Source organism: Equus przewalskii, chromosome 8 (genome assembly GCF_037783145.1).
Source record: "Equus przewalskii isolate Varuska chromosome 8, EquPr2, whole genome shotgun sequence".
Taxonomy (NCBI): domain Eukaryota; kingdom Metazoa; phylum Chordata; class Mammalia; order Perissodactyla; family Equidae; genus Equus; species Equus przewalskii.
In genome coordinates, this window is record NC_091838.1 from 84,533,653 (window position 1) to 84,552,874 (window position 19,222).

The 19,222-nt window shown below is 57.5% G+C and overlaps 1 protein-coding gene across 2 annotated transcripts in view; it reads right to left on the reverse strand.

The window, feature by feature from the left end:
* CPSF1 (cleavage and polyadenylation specific factor 1) overlaps nt 1-18,026 on the reverse strand; it is an 18,198-nt gene extending 172 nt beyond the window's left edge. The window contains exons 1-38 of one of the 2 annotated variants that reach the window (XM_070631295.1): nt 17,342-17,449; nt 17,098-17,255; nt 12,093-12,137; nt 8,013-8,040; nt 7,782-7,924; nt 7,567-7,647; nt 7,310-7,461; nt 7,075-7,221; nt 6,773-6,912; nt 6,586-6,696; nt 6,405-6,498; nt 6,177-6,264; nt 5,984-6,106; nt 5,848-5,899; nt 5,674-5,768; nt 5,532-5,606; nt 5,370-5,450; nt 5,206-5,295; nt 4,846-4,956; nt 4,627-4,768; nt 4,372-4,550; nt 4,158-4,294; nt 3,906-4,080; nt 3,622-3,828; nt 3,434-3,523; nt 3,200-3,343; nt 2,965-3,117; nt 1,981-2,097; nt 1,817-1,907; nt 1,660-1,744; nt 1,451-1,592; nt 1,219-1,371; nt 967-1,143; nt 815-881; nt 690-737; nt 462-617; nt 249-378; nt 20-158 (exon numbers count right to left, since the gene is read on the reverse strand). In XM_070631295.1, coding sequence (XP_070487396.1) covers nt 20-158; nt 249-378; nt 462-617; nt 690-737; nt 815-881; nt 967-1,143; nt 1,219-1,371; nt 1,451-1,592; nt 1,660-1,744; nt 1,817-1,907; nt 1,981-2,097; nt 2,965-3,117; nt 3,200-3,343; nt 3,434-3,523; nt 3,622-3,828; nt 3,906-4,080; nt 4,158-4,294; nt 4,372-4,550; nt 4,627-4,768; nt 4,846-4,956; nt 5,206-5,295; nt 5,370-5,450; nt 5,532-5,606; nt 5,674-5,768; nt 5,848-5,899; nt 5,984-6,106; nt 6,177-6,264; nt 6,405-6,498; nt 6,586-6,696; nt 6,773-6,912; nt 7,075-7,221; nt 7,310-7,461; nt 7,567-7,647; nt 7,782-7,853 — 4,044 coding nt within the window. In that variant the 5' untranslated portion in view covers nt 7,854-7,924; nt 8,013-8,040; nt 12,093-12,137; nt 17,098-17,255; nt 17,342-17,449. Of the gene's footprint in view, nt 1-19; nt 159-248; nt 379-461; nt 618-689; nt 738-814; nt 882-966; nt 1,144-1,218; nt 1,372-1,450; nt 1,593-1,659; nt 1,745-1,816; nt 1,908-1,980; nt 2,098-2,964; nt 3,118-3,199; nt 3,344-3,433; nt 3,524-3,621; nt 3,829-3,905; nt 4,081-4,157; nt 4,295-4,371; nt 4,551-4,626; nt 4,769-4,845; nt 4,957-5,205; nt 5,296-5,369; nt 5,451-5,531; nt 5,607-5,673; nt 5,769-5,847; nt 5,900-5,983; nt 6,107-6,176; nt 6,265-6,404; nt 6,499-6,585; nt 6,697-6,772; nt 6,913-7,074; nt 7,222-7,309; nt 7,462-7,566; nt 7,648-7,781; nt 7,925-8,012; nt 8,041-12,092; nt 12,138-17,097; nt 17,256-17,341 lie in introns of both variants that reach the window. The other variant, XM_070631293.1, reaches the window with a different exon arrangement.
* Nucleotides 18,027-19,222: the final 1,196 nt, after the last annotated feature.

The following is a 19,222-nucleotide window of genomic DNA, read 5'->3' on the forward strand; positions in this document are numbered from 1 at the left end:
GAGGCTGTGGCTGGCTCACGATGTCGGGCGTGGTGCCGATCTTCTTGGCCAGCTCGCCGCGCTCCATGGTGCTCAGGTACAGGTAGCGGTTGAGCAGCTCCCCATCCAGGACGTTACGCACAGCGTTCTGTAGGATGCGCCGGTCCACGTGCAGCATCCTGGGGGAGGTGTGTGGGCAGTGGGGAGTCAGGATAGACCAGGGGTGGGGGGAAGCAGGAGGGGTGGTGGCAGACTGGTGGGACAGTCACCGGAAGGCACGGGGGTTGAGGCCGGCGTGGTGGGGCAGCATGGTGGTCAGTGCGTTCTGCAGCATTAGCAGCCGCCGGTAGGTCTTCTCCTGCATGGGCAGCAGGAGCCCAATGCCGCCGTCCAGTGTGGCTGTGGGGAACAGTGTGAGCCTGACCGACCCCTCACCACACCCCGGCCTGTTCCTCCCTGGCCCCATCCTCCCTGGCACTCACCGAACCACGTGATGTGCTTGTTCTCCCACACAACTGACTTCTTGCTGGGCCCCTCGGCAGCCCCCCGGCATGGAGTCCTCCAGAAGGTGTTCACGTGGGCACCCACATGGAAGTCCGCCCGGCGCAGCAGGCGCATACCCCCGAAGCTCTCCTTGGCTGGGCCAGAGGGACCTCAGGTCACTGCCCGCCCAGCCTCCCGCCCAGCAGAGGGGAGGAGGGAGCACTCACCTTCCGGCAGGTACATGTACACCATGAGGTTGCGGTCGCGGTCAGACACTGGGGAACAGAGCCCAGAGTCAGCCCCAGCCATCCCCAAAGTCTCAGGCACCCTAGCCCTCAGACCTTGCACTCACCCAGGAAGCCCAGCTGGGCGTTGTCCACCATGAAGTCCACGCTGTACACTTCTAGGGGTTTGGCATCCTGGGGAGAGGGAGGGAAGGGACTTCAGGGTCAGCCCTGGAGCCAGCACCCACGCCACACACACCGCTCAGGCCCCTCCGGGTACCCGGGACACGAGGCTCAGCGTCTTGCTCTCCTCCTGGTAGCGCAGCAGTGAGATGCTCTTCATGACGTCCGCAGCCAGGATGAAGTTCTTGACGCTGATCATCTGGTGGATGTAGAGCTGGGTGTCGATGAAAGCCATGCCCGTCAGCTCACTGGCCCGTAGGCTCCACAGGAAGATCTAGGGGGAGGGGGTGGGCAGTGAGTGGTGGGCAGCAGGCTGACGCAGGGCAGGGCGGGGGGAGCAGGGGCACACCTTCTGGCCAATGGCCGACACCAGGTGGCCATTGCAATGGCACAGCGCAGTCACGGGGCCCTTCTGTTCCTTCTCATACAGGACCTTGAACTTGTTCTTGGTCAGGGGCTGGCCAGGCTCGGGCACCACCTCAATCACGTCCATGATCAGAATCTGCCAGGGGTGGGGAGCGAAATGTGGGGACAGCACAGGGGATGCTGGGCACTGCCTGCCACCACCCCCAGCCCCTTACCCGCCCGCGGCACGTGACCTCCTCCCCCTGCATGAGGCAAGTCCCAGCGGCCACGTAGCCCTTGAGGCCTGACACGGTCTCCTCACTGCGCAGCGACACTGTCTTCATGCACGTCACATGTTCCCACTCCTCCAGCTCGATCCTGCATGAGGCTGGGTCAGGATACAACCCTGGGCCAGCTGCCAGCCCCCGCCCAGGCACAACCTCACCTGGCGTTGGGGATGGCTTCCCAGCTGACTGGGGAGATGAGCTGGATGGAGAAGGCCTCCTGCTGGGGGTGGATGTACCGGTCATCTGCAGGGACAAAGGGGTGACAGTCAGGGTGGGGGAGCCCCAAGAACAGGCCCAGCTCTGGGCGTCTCGCACCTCTCTCGATGGTCTCAAACTCCTTCTCCTCGCCCGTCATGCGCGGGATGCGCGTGCATGGTGTGTTGGTGCTGGTGGCGACAGCATACACCTGGGGGAGTGGAGGGTGTCACATGCCAGAGGCCAGGCCCAGAAGGGCCCCGGCCTTGGTGGAGGGGTCAGACCTTGGACTCCACGTGGTAAGCCACATAGTGGGCTGTACAGCGCAGGGGGATCTTCCTGACAGGCCACGGGGCATCGTAGGACAAGTAGGCAGGCAGGACGCTGATCCTCAGCTCGCCCTAGGGGCAGGGGGGAGGGGCTCAGTGAGGCCTGGCATCAGGGAAGACAGGTGACCCAGGCCTCCAAGGGCTCCCTGGGATGAGCTCTCAGCTCTGTTGGAGTGGGGTGGGCAAGGGGCTGTTGTGTCCACGTGAGGCCTGAGAGAGGCCGCAGCTTGCTATCCTGTGCTTTGTGGGCTTCCGGGCCCTTCTCCCAGGCTCGCCCAGGGCTGGGACGCTGGCCACAGCTGTGGTCTGGGCCAGGGCAAGGCAGGGCCAGGCCTGGATGGCGTTGGGAGCTGCAGGCAAACGGCTGCCCACACACGGGCCACACCAGGCTCTGACAAACAGGCAAGGGAGCCCCTGCCAGAGCCCAGAGTGATCTCCTTCACCTGTAGTCCTAAGGGCGTGAGCACCTGCAAAGCACTTGCCACACCATCACTGAGTCCTCAGAGTGGCCCAGGGGGTCACTGCTCTTATCTTGATGTCAAGGAAGAGAAAATTGAGGCTCAGATCAGGTGAGAGCCTCACCTAGAGTCACACAGTGCCTAAGGGGCAGAGCTGGAGTTGAAGCCCACAGAGCAGTCACTGGACCCCAGCTGTCCAGGCAGGTGCCCTGGTGGGCTGCAGCCTCCACTCCCAACTGCCCCGTCCTCAAACCTCCCCCCAGTGTGAAGCCCCAGGTTTCACCTCCTTGGCCTTGACCCCCCTACCCTCTATTTACCCCCAATCCTCTACGTGCAGCCCAGGGTTCCCCCTGTCCCCAGCCATCGAAGGCCTCCCATCCGGGGCCCCAGCACCTGGTCCTGCCTCCGGCAGCACTGACAAGTGTCAGAGGGAACCAGGCTGGGGCCACGTGAGGCTCCACCAGCCCTGGGGCCTCCCTACCTGTCTGTTGAAGTACAGGAAGCCTCGGGGGCAGTTAACATTGTGGAATGGAGCAAAGGAGTCAATGGGGCCATCAATGCCCATGGGGTGCAGCCGCAGGGCCCCTCGGCCGGTCACCAGGAGCCAGTGGGGTGAGGGGCCACAGATGAATACCTGGGGGAGGGCACCATGAAGAGGCTGCTGGGAACAGGCCCCATCTGCCCCCCTCTGGACTCCCGTCAAGCCACCAGCCTACCCCCGAGTAGCCATAAATGTCCTCAAAGTAGCGGAACCGCGCCACGCGGCCGCGGGCCCCAACACCCTCCTCGGCGCCGCCGCCTTCTGCCTTCTTCTTGGACGGCTTTGGCTTCTTCTCACGGAAGTTGATGTTGTGGGGGACCTGGGGCAGGGGCTGCCGTCAGGGCCAGATTCTCCCCTGCCCCTCCCTCAGCCCCGCCCAGCTCGGCTCGGCCCGGCCCGGCCCCGGCACCTTCTTAAAGCGGACTTTGAGGTTCCCCTGGCCGAGCTGCGAGTCGTGGGGGAAGGCCTCGTAGATGAGCAGCTCCTGGTCCACGTGCACCTGGGGGGCAGCGTGGGGTCGTCAGGGAGGTGGCTGCAGTGTGTGGCCACGGGGGGCAGGGAGGGGTCAGTGAGGGGTGGCCACTGGCCTGTGCTCACCAGCAGGTAAGGCCTGCTCTGGCGGCTCCCCAGTGCCACCAGCAGCACCTCCTTGACGAGGGGCAGCTCGCCCTGGCGCGTGGCCTCCTCCTTTCGGGCCTCGCCCTGTGTGGTCGGCTGACCGAAGGAACTGTCTACCAGGACCCGCTGCCCCACGGGAAAGTTCTTCACCAAGAACACCAGCCGCCAGTCAGGGAGCTGGTAGATCTGTGGGGGGAGTGGGGTTAGCAGGGGCAGGTGGGGTTGGGGGCAGGAAGCTGCGCTGGGCACAGGGCGCCACCCACCTCCATGGTTCCGTTCTCCCGCACCAGCAGACACCAGTGGGTGGGGTCGGCCCGGAAGGGGGTGGGGTCCCGGTCTGCGGGGGGCTGGCTGCTCCTGCGGGCCTCCTCCTTGCTGGGGCTGAAGAGGGAGCCCGAGTCCCCGTACAGCATCTCCTCCTCATCATCCACTGTGGGGCTGGGGGCCGGCAGACTCGTCACAGGCAGCCTGCCGCAGAAGCCCAGCCCTGGCCTGCACCCCGGCCCTCCACGCACCTGGTCTCCGAGCCCTGGCCCTCCGCCTCCAAGCCACTGCGGCCCCCCAGCTCATCGCGGGCCCCTCCCAGGCGGCTCTCGGTGGTGAACATGCCGCTGACATCACGGTACACGCAGAGCGTGATCACCTTGGACTGCTGCAGGGACGGGGGCAGGGGTCAGTAGTGGGCACGGACAACGACCCCAGGCCCCAGGGATGGAGGAGGGGGCCTACGTGGTGCAGCGGGGGTTTGTGCAGCGCCAGGCGGTGGTGGCGGCCCCCATATGAGTCGCTCTTGAGCAGGAACATGGTGACATGGCCCTCAGCACTCATGATAACCACGTAGGGGTCGGCCACAGCACACTGCACGATGGGGGAACCCAGGTCCACGGGGATGAAGTGCAGCTGGTTCACTGAGGGCACAGGACGGTCAGCACAGGGTAATCAGCATGTACCACCCGCGGACACCGGCTCTCCCGCCCAGCCCACCTCCTTCCAACAGGCGGATGCCGAGCGGCGACACTTGCACGATGTAGCGATTGTCACCGATATTGCCAGCAAAGACTGTGGGGCCCTGCGTGGCAAAGCCACTGGTGTCCAGCTCCATGATTTCCTGCCCCGTCTGCAGGATCTGTGGGCAACAGTGGGTGAGGTGCACTCCTCACCTGGGGGAACCCTGCCCCACACTGCCAGACCCCCACCCCTCACCATAGTGGAGTCTTCCCGGCTCAGAATAAGGAACCCATGTCTTCGCCCGTCATCATCTGCTTCAGGAGCGCTGGGCTCCTGCTCTGTCCCCTCACCCTTGGGGGTCTCCTCCTGTGAAGGCAAAAAGAGCAGGAAGCCCACTGCCCAGCCAGGCATGCTTGGAGACAAGGGGAGACTCTCAACCCGGACAGACCCCACGGCCAAGTCAGCGCAAGCCAGCAGATGCAGTGCCTCAACCGGCACAGCAGAGCCCTGTCCCGGGCCCAGCTGCCTCCAGGCAGCCCCCACACAGTCCGCAGGGAGGGCAGTGAGGGGTCATCCGCCCCCTTGGGGCCTCCCTGACAGCCCAGATGTTCCTACCTGCTCCTTCCGTACAGGGGCGATGACCGTCCACATGTCATAGCAGCCAGGAAGTTCAAAGGTTGTCACCACCTGGGGCCGGATGCTCTTCTGGAATGACAATGGGGGTATCAGCCCACCCAGGTTGCACCTAGGAGGTGCCAACCCCACCCAACCCCACACACCTGCAGCACTGACAGGGCCCCATTCTTCCCGTAACCGGAGCACACCACGATCTCCAAGTCTGGCTCGGGGCTGTTCTGAAACTGCACAGGGGCTTGGGGTGAGGACGGGACTCCGCCACTGTGTGAACACCATCCCCCTCCTCTTCCCCTCACCGCAGGCACCTCTTCAGAGAGGAAGGCGGGCTCGCCCATGGCCGCGTTAGCACAGGGTCCGATGTTGAGGATGCTGTCACACACCTGCAGGCACAGCAGTGGTAAGGCGGGCTGGCCAGGGTGGGGGTGCCCCCTCTGTGCCCAGCCTCACCTCAAAGGAGTAAGTGGCCAGCTGTGTGCCAGACTGGGCCTCGCTGCCGTACACCTCGATCTCATCCACCTCGTCCTGTGGCACCGACTTGCCCCCTGCAGCACGTGGAGAGCCTGTCTGAGCCCACCCTGGTCACCCAGCCCTCGGCCCTCCCCATCCAGCCCCAGCCCTCACCTGACCAGCCCACTGTGGAGTCCACTCGCTTCTTCTTTGAGGGAGGCTCTTCCTGTGAGGCAGGAGGGAGCAGTGAGCAGCCCTCTGAGGCACCCCTGCTCAAGGGGTAGTGTCCTGACAGGCCCCAGGCACCTACCTTCTCAGCGGCCTCGCGGACAGCACTGGCTGGGGGCTCCTGCAGCTTCTCCGTGTACTTGAGGAGGAGGGAGTTGCCCAGGCGAGAGCCAAGGAACAGGTACCCGGGCTCCATGGTAACCATCTGAGGGTGGGTCGGCAGTGAGGGTGGGGCCAGGCCCAAACCCAGGGCCCCCCACCTAGTCCCAACTCACACTGGTGGTGAGGACACTGGCGGCAGCCTTGTCGAAGTGGAAGGCGCGGACGCTACGCATGCCATCGGTGATGAGGGTCAGCACGTAGCTGCCGGGAGGGGGGACACTGAGCTGGGGGCAGGGCTCACCAGGGAGGGATGCTGAGGGGGCAGGGCTCACTGGGGGGACACCGAGCTGGGCATAGGGGTGCTGAGGGGGCAAGGCTTACTGAAGGTGGGGAGAACTCACATCTCGCCACCCTTGAGGGAGATGACCATCTTGTCATAGGAGATGAAGGCCGCCTGGGCACAGTCGAGAGTGATCCGCACGCCCTCCTGGGTGCCTGGGCAGGACAGTCAGAGGGACTCACTAAGTGCCCCATCCCTGCCCCCCAGACCCACCCCTCAGCCCTGCCCCCACCCACACTCACGCAGGGGGAAGGCAGTGGTGCCGGTGGTGAGGCTGTTGAGAGCCACGCCGTATGGAGGGACACTCTGGTTCAGGTACAGCAGTGAGTTGACAGCAAAGACCACCACCCCACCTGAAGGTGGACACACAGGTAGGTGAGGCACAGTGCCCTCCATACTACCACCCCCCCACACACACGCAGCCCTCACCTATGGGCTTGGGCACAGCAAGGGCCTGGGTGCAGTCGAAGGGCAGGCTGGTGAGGGACCAGATGACAGGGTGGACCTTCTGCGTGATGTTCAGTGAAATGGCCACGATGGAACACGTGTCCTGCCGCACAGCCACCCGCCTGGGGCCACAGCAGGTGGGTCAGTCAGGGGGCCAATCACAGTGCTCCAAGGGCTGGGTGGCAGGGTCCTGACCCCACTAGGACCCGCCTCAGCATCTCCCTTCCCTGAGCAGGCCCCGCCCCAGGTTGAGGCAGCTGCAGCCCACAGCAGAGGCCCCTCACCCAGGCCAGGTCTGGTTGGGCTCGAACAGGATGAGCAGGGTGGGCTCGTAGTAGCCGTGCAGGAACTGCAGGTCAACAATGTTGAGAAGCTTCTCGTCCAGGGCCCGCACGTCGATGATGTAGCTGGGCAGGAAGCTGGACCTCTGCCTGGTGGGCAAGGGGCTTCAGTGGCCAGAGGGGTGCAGGGAGGAGGGAAGTTGGGCTCAGGCAGCCCCTCCCCTGCCCCAGCACTCACCCCTCACCCATGAGCCCCTCGTGCTCCTCAGCCAGGCTCTCCCTCCGGAAGGGCAGGACCACCAGCCGCGTGCCGTAGATGAGCATGGCCGCACAGCGCCCATCGGGGTCCACCCGCACCCGTGGCGTGTGCACATTCTGCACAAACCCGTCCTGGGGGCAGAGGGGCATCAGGCCAGCCACAGGGCAGGAGACCCCAGGGATGCGACCGGCTGGGGCTAGAGGGCGGGGGACAGTGGTGGGGAGGGGTGGCCCTACCCGCAGCTCAGGCTCCTCAAAGTAGTGCAGAGACAGGGTCTTCAGGTCATGGGTGCCTGGGTCATACTCCACCACGGACAGCTGGGATGGCGGAGTGTCAGAACAGCCTGCTCACCACAGCCCTGCCCAGCACCACCCCCTACAACCCACCACCGTGCCCCTGACCCCCCAGCAGGCCTCCCCCACCTGCTCCCCCCTCCAAGCGCACCACCCACCTTGGCATCCTTGAAGCTCAAGAGCAGGGCATCCCGCTTGGCGCCCGCCAGCTGCACGCTGGCCATGGACATGACGTTGCCAAAGAAGGAGAAGGAAGCCACGAGCTCCAACTTTTCTCGGTGCTCCCGGTGGGCCTTCCCCTCTGGGGGAGAGGCCAGTGGGTACGGGTCTGGGCCCCGCACCCCAGCCACCCACACCCCCAGGTGTGGGGCAGCCACCCCTGAGCTCACCTGCATTCCTGTCATTCTTGGTTGGCGCCTGGAGGGAGGAAGAGGGAGGGCAGTAAAGGGCCACACTGCTGCCACCAGCAGCCCCACTTCCCGGAGGGATGACGGGAAAAGACGGCCCAGGGCCAGCACTGCCACCAGCAGCCCCACTTCCCGGAGGGACGACGGGAAAAGACGGCCCAGGGACAGCACTGCCACCAGCAGCCCCACTTCACGGAGGGACGACGGGAAAAGACGGCCCAGGGCCAGCACTGCCACCAGCAGCCCCACTTCCCGGAGGGACGACGGGAAAAGACGGCCCAGGGACAGCACTGCCACCAGCAGCCCCACTTCACGGAGGGACGACGGGAAAAGACGGCCCAGGGCCAGCACTGCCACCAGGAACCCTGTCTGAACCCTCACTGCAGTGGGGAGCATGCAACCAGGCACTTCTGGAGATAGCCGTGCACACCCCAGCCAAACGTGCACAAACTCGCACTCACACCCTGGGCCCCCAAGGGGCCACAGGGCTCCTCCTCAGGAAGCTCCCCTCACAGCTTCCCCAGCAGCCTGCCCCAACGCTGGGAGAACGCCAGCCTGGCTGTGCCTCCACAGACTCACGCCTGGGCCCGGCCACTGCGCAGGTGGCACTTTACAAGCTGGGCTTCCAGCCTGAGCCAAGGGCTGCCGCTAGCTGCCAATTACAAGTGACTGCTCTGAAGAAGGAACCCTCAGCTTGGCTGACAACGAGGGGGCCCCGCTGAGCCTGGACTGGGCATGCGGGCACAGAATGACCCCAAGGCCGGGGCGGTGGCCCTCGCCCTATCCCATGTCCTGCCGAGTACCTTCCCCAGGGCAGGAGGATGTCTGGACCGAGTTACACAAACTGCAGAGCCTCTCTCATCTTCGGTAATGAAACCGGAGTAAGCGTGGCCACCTTCTGCACCATGCAGAGGGTGGGTGTGATCACTGGCTACATTCAGTTGCTCATTTTTCTTTCATAGAAAAACAAAGGCTCCAAGTCTCATTACCCTTTCACGATGATAACAGGCTGTTTGTTCTTTGCTACTAAGTAGTTATTTAAAACAAACTGACAAACACATTTATATGTCATCTGTTCAAGGCAAAGTTTTAATAATGAGTAAAAAAAGGTCCTTTTTAATAATACACTTGTACTATGGGGAAAGCATCCTGAAAAAAGCTGCTTGAGATAAGCCATATAATTAACTCAATAAGAACAGAAAGGGCATTTTATACACCCAATACCTATTTCACAACCACAAAGAAAACCCTAGGCCAAGGATTTTGCCAGAGAATTCTATCAAAAGTTTCAGAAATAATGGTAAACTTCAAGAACACCAAAGAAAACAAAAACAAAACAAAAACAGCCTGACCCCAGGCTGACGGCACCTCCAGCACCAACAGTGCACAGGCAGGTGAGACAGGAAGTTACACCAAACTCCTCAAAATACCTGCAAATGAGCCCAGTGACATGCGAAAAGCACACTACATCACAACCAAACTGAGCTATTCCAGGAATGTGAAACTAGTTTACCACAAGAATGCCCGTCGCTACGATTCACATACTATCAAAATTAAGAAGAAACGTGTGTCGTTTCAACGGATATAAAAAAGCATTTGATAAAATCCTAGACCCATTCATGATAAAAATTCTTAGCAACCCATGAATGCAACTTCCTTAAGTGAATAAAGGTTATCTACGCAACACTGCACTTGGAGGAAAACGGATCGGACCAGCCCAGGACACACGGTCTCCCCTTGCCAGGTACAAGGTCAACACACAGAGACCAACTGCACCTCAGTACACCTGCAAGACAAGAGTGAAAATGCAAAAGGATTTTAAGAGATGCGTGGACACAGTCAGATGGACTAACATACTATTGGCATCCTGGAAGGAAGGAGGGAGGGAAGGACAGAATCAATAAATGAGGAAATGTTGACCAAAAATTTTCCAAAACTGATGAAAAGCATCAATCCACAGATTCAAGAAGGTCATCAAATCCCAAAGCAGGATAAATACAAAGAAGACTACAACCAAGCACATCACAGTCAAAAGACAGAAAAACAAAAACAAAACATCTTAAAAGTGGCCACAGGAAAAAAGAGACGTCACCTTCCTAAAAGCTGGTTTTGAACGGATACTGTACAAGCCAGAGACCGTTGAATAACATCTTTAAAGAGCTGAAAGAGGGGGCCAGCCCCGTGGCTGAGTGGTTAAGTTTGCGCGCTCCGCTTAAGCGGCCCGGAGTTTTGTTGGTTCAGATCCTGGGCGCAGACATGGCAGCGCTCATCAGGCCATGCTGAGGCGGCATCCCACATGCACAACCAGAAGGACCTACGACTAGAATATACAACTATGTACCAGGGGGGCTTAGGGAGAAGAAGAAAAAAAAGAAGAAGATGATTGACAACAGATGTTAGCTCAGGTGCCAAAAAATAAAAAACAAAATAAATAAATAAATAAAGAGCTGAAAGAAAAAAGTCAACTAGAATTCTAAACCCAGTGAAAATATCCTTTGAAAAGGAAGTTGAAAGAAAGATGCTCTTACACAAAGAAAAGCGCAGCAAATTCACCACCAGGAGAAACACTCTATAAGAATTAATAAAGGAAGATCTTCAGGCTGAAAGTCCAATGACTAAAAAGGATTATAACCTCCTGAATAAAGTAAGAATCCATGAGTCTGTGATGACATAAATAAAAGAATAAGTAAATAGAGGGAGGAAAGCTCTTCCTTCTGGTGAAAAGCCCACCACAGACGTAGAAGGAATGGTGGGATTAGAAAAAGTGCAAGAGCCACCATCATCAGCATAACTGATTCTGACAAAACAATGGATGCTGGAACTAGAAGACGAAAGTTTGAGGAGTAAGACAGCATTTACACAGCCTCCAAACAAGTCCGCGTAAGATCCTTATTAGCGGGGCCAGCCAGTGGCGCAGCAGTTAAGTGCGCACATTCCACTTCAACAGCCTGGGGTTCGCTGGTTCGGATCCTGGGTGCGGACATGGGACCGCTTGGCAAGCCATGCTGTGGCAGGCGTCCCACATATAAAGTAGAGGAAGATGGGCACAGATGTTAGCTCAGGGCCAGTCTTCCTCAGCAAAAAGAGGAGGATTGGCAGATGTTAGCTCAGGGCTAATCTTCCTCAAAAAAAAAAAAAAAAAGATCCTTATTAGCTACCAAAGGAAAAATCATAACATTACAGTGGGAAACCTGGCCAACCCACCCTAAACAAGCCATCCAAGCCAGCACCCCAGTGACTGCACAATGGGACATCAAGGCACTTCTTTTGCTACAAAGAACATCATTAGGACAAAGTGGCCAGATCTGACTGGCCTAGACTTATATCAGTGTCACCATCTTGACTCATATCATTGTTTTGTGGTTCTGCAAGAGACTGTCATGCTGTCGCGATGCACCCACCACGATGACCTCTAGGAGCCAAGGGACCTCCTGTCTAACTTACTATCCAGGTTCAGGAAAGAGACAGAGGAACAGAAAATGTTCACATTTGGGGCCCTGGGTAAAGGTACAGAGGAAATCTCTGTGCTCTTCTTGCAACTTTGCTGTGAGTCTGAAATTGTGTAAAACTGAAATACTAAAAACAACAACAATAATGTTTTCCAGGCATACAACATATGCAGAAGTAAAACCTGCACAGCAGAACAAAGAGTACAGGGTAAAAGGGCTGAAGCGTCACAAGGATTTTGTGTCATTTGGGGCAAAAGGACTCATTTGAGCCAGACTGTGATAAAACAGGGAAGCCTGTGGTAATCTCTAAAGAAACTAATTAGAAGATAATACAAGATGCAACGAAAAACCAATAGAGAAGATAAAATGAAATGAAAATACCAGACTGATCCAAAACACAGAGAAGAAGGAAAAAGGAGAATGAAGGAACAACAGACAGAAAGTCACAGACCAAGACAGTGGTCACCCCGCTGCAGGAGAAATGACGTCACACGTGGACAAACCCCCCGCCCCGAGAAGACACACTGAGGGGCGGTCCACACCCAGCCATCTGTACCTAGTCACCGTAAACAGAAGGACAGATTTTCAAAAGACATTCCGTGCAAGGACTTACAGAAAAGGAAGCTGAGGTAGCACATTACTACTGGACAATGCGGATCTGAAAGAAAAAGCATCAGAGAGAAAAGAGGACACTTCATGATAAGAAGGTCAGCTCAAAGTGAAATATTATTCTAAATTTGTCTTGTGTGTACCTAATAGCGCAGCTTTAAAACACACACTATTCTTGATGATCCTGTAGGGCAAGTGCCCCATCTTATTCATCTTTAAAATTATCTTGGATATTCTTGACTTTTGGCTCTTCTATGTAAATCTGAGAATCAGATTATTAAATCTAATGAGAAACTTTATTGAAACTTTGCAAGGAAGGACAATGAATTGACGGGTTAATTTGGGGAGGGCTGACATCGCTATACTATTCAGACTTCCCATTCCTAACCATGATATATTTTCCACTTACTCAGTTCTTTTCTTAATTTCAATAAAGTGCTGTACGTTTTTTCCTCCCAAAGGTCACAGGGGCCTTTCCTGCTGCCCAGCTGTCACACTACAGCTGCCCCAGGCCACGCACTCGTCCACCTCCCACACACAGCTTCTCCGCTCTCTGCAGAGCAGCTCGCCCTCCTCTCGCTCAGCTGCCCTTGCCTCCTGCCTCGCCCAGAGGACTGAGGTACCAGCCACACAGCCCACCCCCACCATCTGCTCCCACACTCTCTGCTTCCCTCCTGTCTCCAGGGTGAGCGGTTCACTGCAGCAGCCGCCTGCACTGCACTCGATTCCCTAGGGCAGATTCAACACAGCCTCGGGACGGGGCCATCCCTTCCCTCCTGAATCTGGGCTGAGGGCTGCTCTGAAGGACAGGCTGTGGTGGAAGTGACACCGTGCCCCCAGCATCTGGCCCTTGTGATGACTGGCAGCTTCCCCCTTAGTGTCTGAGCTCCAGGTAAGGAGCCTAACTACCTGAGGACACCATGCTGCCAAAAAAGCCAAGCTAGCCACGCGGGGAGAGACGGGGAGGGAGGGAGAGACACGCTCCTGCTGGCCTCCAGCCCTTCAAAGCACCCAGTGGGGGCCCAGACCTCACAGAGCAGAGGCCAGGAGTCCCCACGGCCCCTGCTGTGCCCTGGCCAAACTCTGACTGACTCACAGATGTGCGTGGCCACGGTAAGAGACTGCTGTTTGAAGCCCCAGGGCAGTTTGTTCTACGGCAATTACTAGACTGATCCCAAACACTCTCACCCACTCGAGGACCCCTCCCCACCTCTCCCTCCATCATCTCCACCTCCCTCTGCCACACACTTTACTCCCTGGTGCAAGAGTTGGCAACTTTCCTGGAAGGGGTCAAAGAGCAGACATCTGACTGAGGCTTTGCAACGGCATCTGGTCTGTTGAGAATCCTGCTTTGGAATTTGTTACAACTCTTTAAAGATATAAAAATCTTCCTTAGATCTCAGTAGGCCAGGGCCGTGCCATGGCTGGCACGCTCTGCTCATTCTCTTCACTGCATAAATGTGCTGCTGTCTCACTCATCATTAAAAAACCCTCTGGGGCCAGCCCCATGGCCGAGTGGTTAAGTTCGCGTGCTCTGCTCCGGCGGCCCAGGGTTCGGATCCTGGGAGCGGACATGTCACCGCTCGTCAGGCCACGTTGAGGCGGCGTCCCACATCCCACAACTAGAAGGACCTGCAACTAAGATATACAACTGTGTACAGAGGGGGTTTGGGGAGATAAAGCAGAAAAAAAAAAAAAAACATTGGCAACAGTTGTTAGCCCAGGTGCCAATCTTAAAAAAAAAATTAAATTAAATTAAAAAAAAAAAAACCTCTTTTCCTGCCATTTCTTTGCCTCCCTTTGCATGAATCTCCTCCAGAGCTGTCAATGTTACTAACTCTCCTTCTCCACTGGGCTCTTTAACCCCACAGGCCCACATCCCCACCTGCCACAGACTGCCTTTCAAGTGTCACCAGGGCCCTCCAGGTCTCAGGCCTCACCTGAGGCCGCACAGCGTGGTCCCTCCCCCGATATGCTGCCTTCCCTTGGCTGCCAGGACCCACTCCAGCTTTCCTCCCACCTCCCTGGCCACACTTCCTCCAACTCTTCGATGGCCTCTTCTCTTCTCCTCAACCTTCAGTGCTGGGGAGCCCCAGGGCCCAGGTGGCTGTCTTCTGGATGAGCCAACCAGCTTCAGAATCTAAACGCCACCCACAGGCTGAAGACCCCAACTCTAGCTCCAGCCTGGACCCCTCTTCTCACTTCCAAACTCCTGCCCTCAGCTCCTCCTCGGCATGGAATCAGCACCTCAACATATCTGTAGTAGCCAGTGTCCAAGATGGCCCCAATAACTCCTGCCTCTCAGAATTCACACCCTGTGCAGCTTCCTCCCGCTGCGCCAGGGTTGGTCAACATGACCTGCAGAATATGGCAGAACTCACGGTGTGCCACCCACAGTTGAGCTTAAAAAAGACACTGCAGGGGCTGGCCCCGTGGCCGAGTGGTTGAGTTCCCACGCTCCGCTGCAGGCGGCCCAGTGTTTCGTTGGTTCGAATCCTGGGCGCGGACACGGCACTGCTCATCAAGCCACGCTGAGGCAGCGTCCCACATGCCACAACTAGAAGGACCCACAACGAAGAATATACAACTATGTACTGGGGGGCTTTGGGGAGAAAAAGGAAAAAAATAAAATCTTTAAAAAAAAAAAAGACACTGCAGCTCCCGTCCTGGTGGGTCTGCCTGTCAGCCCTCAACCTGGGGGCGGCTGTCCTGTGGAGAGACCCACATGGTGAGGAACTGAGGCCTCCTCTCAACAGCCGAGTGAGTGAATGGGAGGCAGACGCTCCAACCCCATTGGAGCCATCAGAAAATGGCAGCCCCAGCCAACATCTAACTGCAACCTCCTGAGACATCCTGAAAAGGAGCCACCCAGCGAAGAGACTCCTGCTTCCTGACTCTCAGAAACTGTAAGACAACTTGTTACACAGTAACAAGTAACAAATACAACGTCCAAAAATGAGCTCCTGATCCCCTCTCCTCACCCCTATTCCATCCACAGCCTTCTCCAGTCACATAACAGCAACTCCACCCCTCCAGGTGCTCAGACCAAAACTTGGACTCTGGCAAAACCTTGGTGTTGCCCTCAGCTCCTCTCCTCACCCCCGCATCCTGTCCGCCCTGAACCTGACTGCTTTCCACCACCTCCACTGCCTCGTGCTCCTGACTGGTATCCCTGACCGAACCCACCTCCCCCACCCCCTCCCCGACCCCCCAGCTTACAGTCTGTTTTTAACACAGCAGCCAGAGTGACCCTTGCAAAATACAGGTCAGATGAAGTCACCCCTCTGCCAAAACATTAACTCCCATTTGCCTCACAGTCAGAGCTCAATTCCTACAATGGCCCAAAAGGTCATTATGCTGATGCCCCACCCCCACCCTGTTACCTCTCTGACCTTCTGCTCTCTCTCTTCCTCACTCACCACCTCTTGGCTCCTCCTTGAATACCAGCTCCTCCTGCCTTAGGACCTTGGCTCTGTCTGGAATCTCTTCGCCCAATACTCACCAGGTTCTCTCCATCAGTTCCTCCTCACCTGCTCAAATCTCAGCTTCCCAAGGAGGCAAGATTTAACACTGCACCTGGTTCTCCACTGCCCCCTCCTGCTCTGCTGGTTTCCACAACACTTTCACCTCTAGCACATGACTGTACCGGCCGTGTGTGGTCTGTCACCCAGGAGAACAAGACTGCCACGAGAGCAGGTCTCTCTGACTGTAGTGCTCGCCAACATCTCCCCAGACGCCTGTGTAAAACAGGCGCTTAATAAATATCTGCTGAAAGGACAAATGATGGAATTCCAGTGGGCTGTGTTCCCATTTGTAAAAAACATAACGATGTAAAAACTTCCAATTTGTCTCTAAAAGTTGCCTAGCATCAGGAAAGAGGAAACTTTATAGGAAGATGGGACTGAAAAACCAGCCTCAGGTTTAGGAAATACAACAAAGATGCTCTCATTCAGTGTGGAGCTGTAAGTATTTCTCTGCAAGATCACCTTTCCAGTTTCGACTGAAATTTTGACAAAAGCCAAACACTGACCTCCAAACTGCTGTACCACAAAGGCTTAAACTAAGGCTTTTTCTAATGACACACATTCAGTTATAAAGTTCTCTTTATATGATATTCCATCCTTTTTATTTTGCTCGTTTTATCATGTACGTAGTAGTACAGTAGTACACACATTTAATGCAAAAAACAAACACACGTGTCCTGGAGTGGGTACCCAGGAACATGGTCCTCCTTCTGGCTGCCCCTCTGACCCCATGGGCCGGCTGCATCATCCCCTACTCCAAACCCTTTGGTGACTCCTCCCTGCTCTGTGAACAACAATCCTCCCCCCTACCCCACTTCCACTTTACACCCAGTCCCACTCTGCATGCCCTCCCCACACTCAATCACTTCTGGCCTGTGCACAGGTTCTTCCTTCTGCCTTGAACACCTTCCACTCCCCATCCTTGTGCCTGGCTAAATCTTACTCGCCCTTCAAGAACAGATAAGAAGCCGCCTCTTGCAAGAACCCTTCCTGGACCAAGTGCCTCCTCTCCAACAACCAAAGCACCCCTGTATTTCCTCTACTGATGGGTTCATCACACTTTACTAAAACTCCTGCCAACAGTCTGTCCCCCCAGCCTTGTTCCTTTTGCCAGGAATGTTCTTCCCGACAAACGCCTACTCGGCCTGGGGGGCTCTCCTGATCAACCAACTGGAAATCCACCGCCTCCCTCATTCCCTCCTCCATTTCCTCAGCGGCACTTGGTGCAATCTACCAGCGTGTTTACGGGCGTCTATTGATTTTGCGGACGATCTCCTGCCCCAAGTTGCTGCAGGTTTTATTCACCACTATATTCCTACCACCTAGCACACGGCAGGTGTTCACATAATTTGCTGGAAAAGCAAAAGAACAGGTAAGACGCGCCGGGGCAGGCGGCCGTGCCCACCGGGAGCGGGAAGAGAGGCGGCGGACGCGGCGGCGGCGCACAGGCGCTGGACACGCCTCGGGGCCCGCGCGGCCGCCTACCTCGGCGTCGCGGTTGAGGCGGTACACGTAGAGCTGCGAGGTCCCGGCCACCACGAGGTTGCGCTCGCTGTTGTTGAAGAAGTTGCAGTACATGGAGAACTCGAGGCCGGTGGGCGGGTGCGCCTGCTTGTACACGGCGTACATGGTGCCGAGCCAGGCTGCGCGGGGCCAAAGGGCAGGATGAGCGCGGCCGCCCGCGCGACCCCAGCCCGCCGCCCCCACGGCCGGCGCCGCCCGCCCCGACCTGGCAGCTGGAGCAGGCTCGCGGGGGACCGGGACGGCGGCGAACACGGCCCGGCCGGGCCCGGAAGCTGAGCGCCGAGGTTCCGGGCTCCTGCGCCTGCGCAGCGCCACGAGGTGGAGCGGCTGCGGGGCGACAGCGGCCCCTGGTGGCCGGGCGGGGCGACGCCGCGGCTCCGCGTCCAGGGTCCCGGATCCCGAGCTCGCTCGAAACCCGGAGGTACCGCGGCCGGGGGAACGCAGCGGCCGGGTGGAAGCGGGGCGGGGGATGCGGCGGCGCAGGGCCGGCTGGGCCCGGGGCCCCTTCCCGCCCCAGAACCCAGAGGTGAGTCCCCCGCCTGACCCAGGATGGGGGCGCTGTGGGCGAGGCGCCGTCCCGGGGGCTGACGCCGTGAGCCGGGCGAGCCTGGAGCGTGGGGCCGGGAGGGAAGAGACGCTCGGCCGCGAACGCGCTCCAGTGACGCCCGCCGCAAGAGCCGCCAGCTTGGAGGAGGCCCGCCTAGTCCAGGGTCGAGGAAGCTCCCTGCAGAGATGGCATGTCCCGCCTCTGCTCCGCGGTCCCTCCGCAGAGCGACCCCGCCGCCAGCACACGTGCGCTGAGGACGCGCGGCGCCCGGCCCGGCGGCCACGGTTTGCCGGTCCTCCCCGCTCCGACGGGAGCCCCTCTCCCCGGGCTTGCTCACTGCTCCCTCCCAGGCCTGGCACCGTCGTCCACTTTGAGGACCTTGGAGCCAGGGCCACGCACAGCTAAGCAGACCGCCCCTCACTTGGCAGGGACTCGCCCGAGGTACCCTGGACCGGCCTGGGACTTAAAAACTGGAAATTCATAAAAGAAACCTAGGCCCGGCCTGGGTGGCACTCCAGTTAAGTTTGCTCGCTCTGCTTTGGCGGCCGGGAGTTCGCCGGTTCTGATCCCGGGTGCAGACCTAGCACTGCTTCACTAGCCACGCTGTGGCAGGCGTCCCACATATAAAGTAGAGGAAGATGGGCACGGATGTCAGCTCAGGGCCAGTCTTCCTCAGCAAAAAAAAAAAAAAGGAGGACTGGCAGCAGATGTTAGTTCAGGGCTAATCTTCCTCAAAAAAAGAAAAAGAAACCTTAACTAAACTGAAGTCAAGAAAGCCTATAGGGGGAGCTCTCACCCCTATTCCACGCTATCAATTATGCCAAACAGGAAGAGGCAAGTGCTTGCATCTCAACAGGAAGTACAACTACTTTACTATGAAGGAAGATTTCTCTCCATGCCTGGCAACAGCCCAGCCAATGAGAAACACCACAGCTCAGCCAATGAGAAACGTTTCAGCTCAGCCAATGAGAAATGCCTCAGCTCAGCCAATGAGAAACACTGCAGCTCAGCCAATGGGAAATGTCACAGCCCAGCCAATGAGAAGCTTCCACACTCAGCCAATGAGAAACACCACAGCTCAACCAATGAGAAGCTTCCACACTCAGCCAATGAGAAACACCACAGCTCAGCCAATGAGAAGCTTCCACACTCAGCCAATGAGAAACACCACAGCTCAGCCAATAAGAAGCCATTCCCACCCTGAACTGTTCCTCTCCCCCAATGGACTTTCCTTTAGAACAGCCCCGCCCCCACCCCTTTTTCTCTATAAAAGCAGCTCCCCTCCTTTGCTTGCCAGATTTGCCTATGGTTTGACGTAGCAGACGCTACTGGAATTGCAGTTCTTTTGGCTACTCCGAAATAAACTCGTTTTGAGATAAGATAACAGGGGAACTTGCTTTTTAAGTTGACAGCAAAGACTTGTCCTAGTTGCTCTTGGCAGGCCTGGGACTTAGAAATAGAATTATAAGAAATAAAACAAGTAAGAAAGTATAGTCACACCCAAGAAAATGGCATAGAAATATGTGTTTATGTTGCATC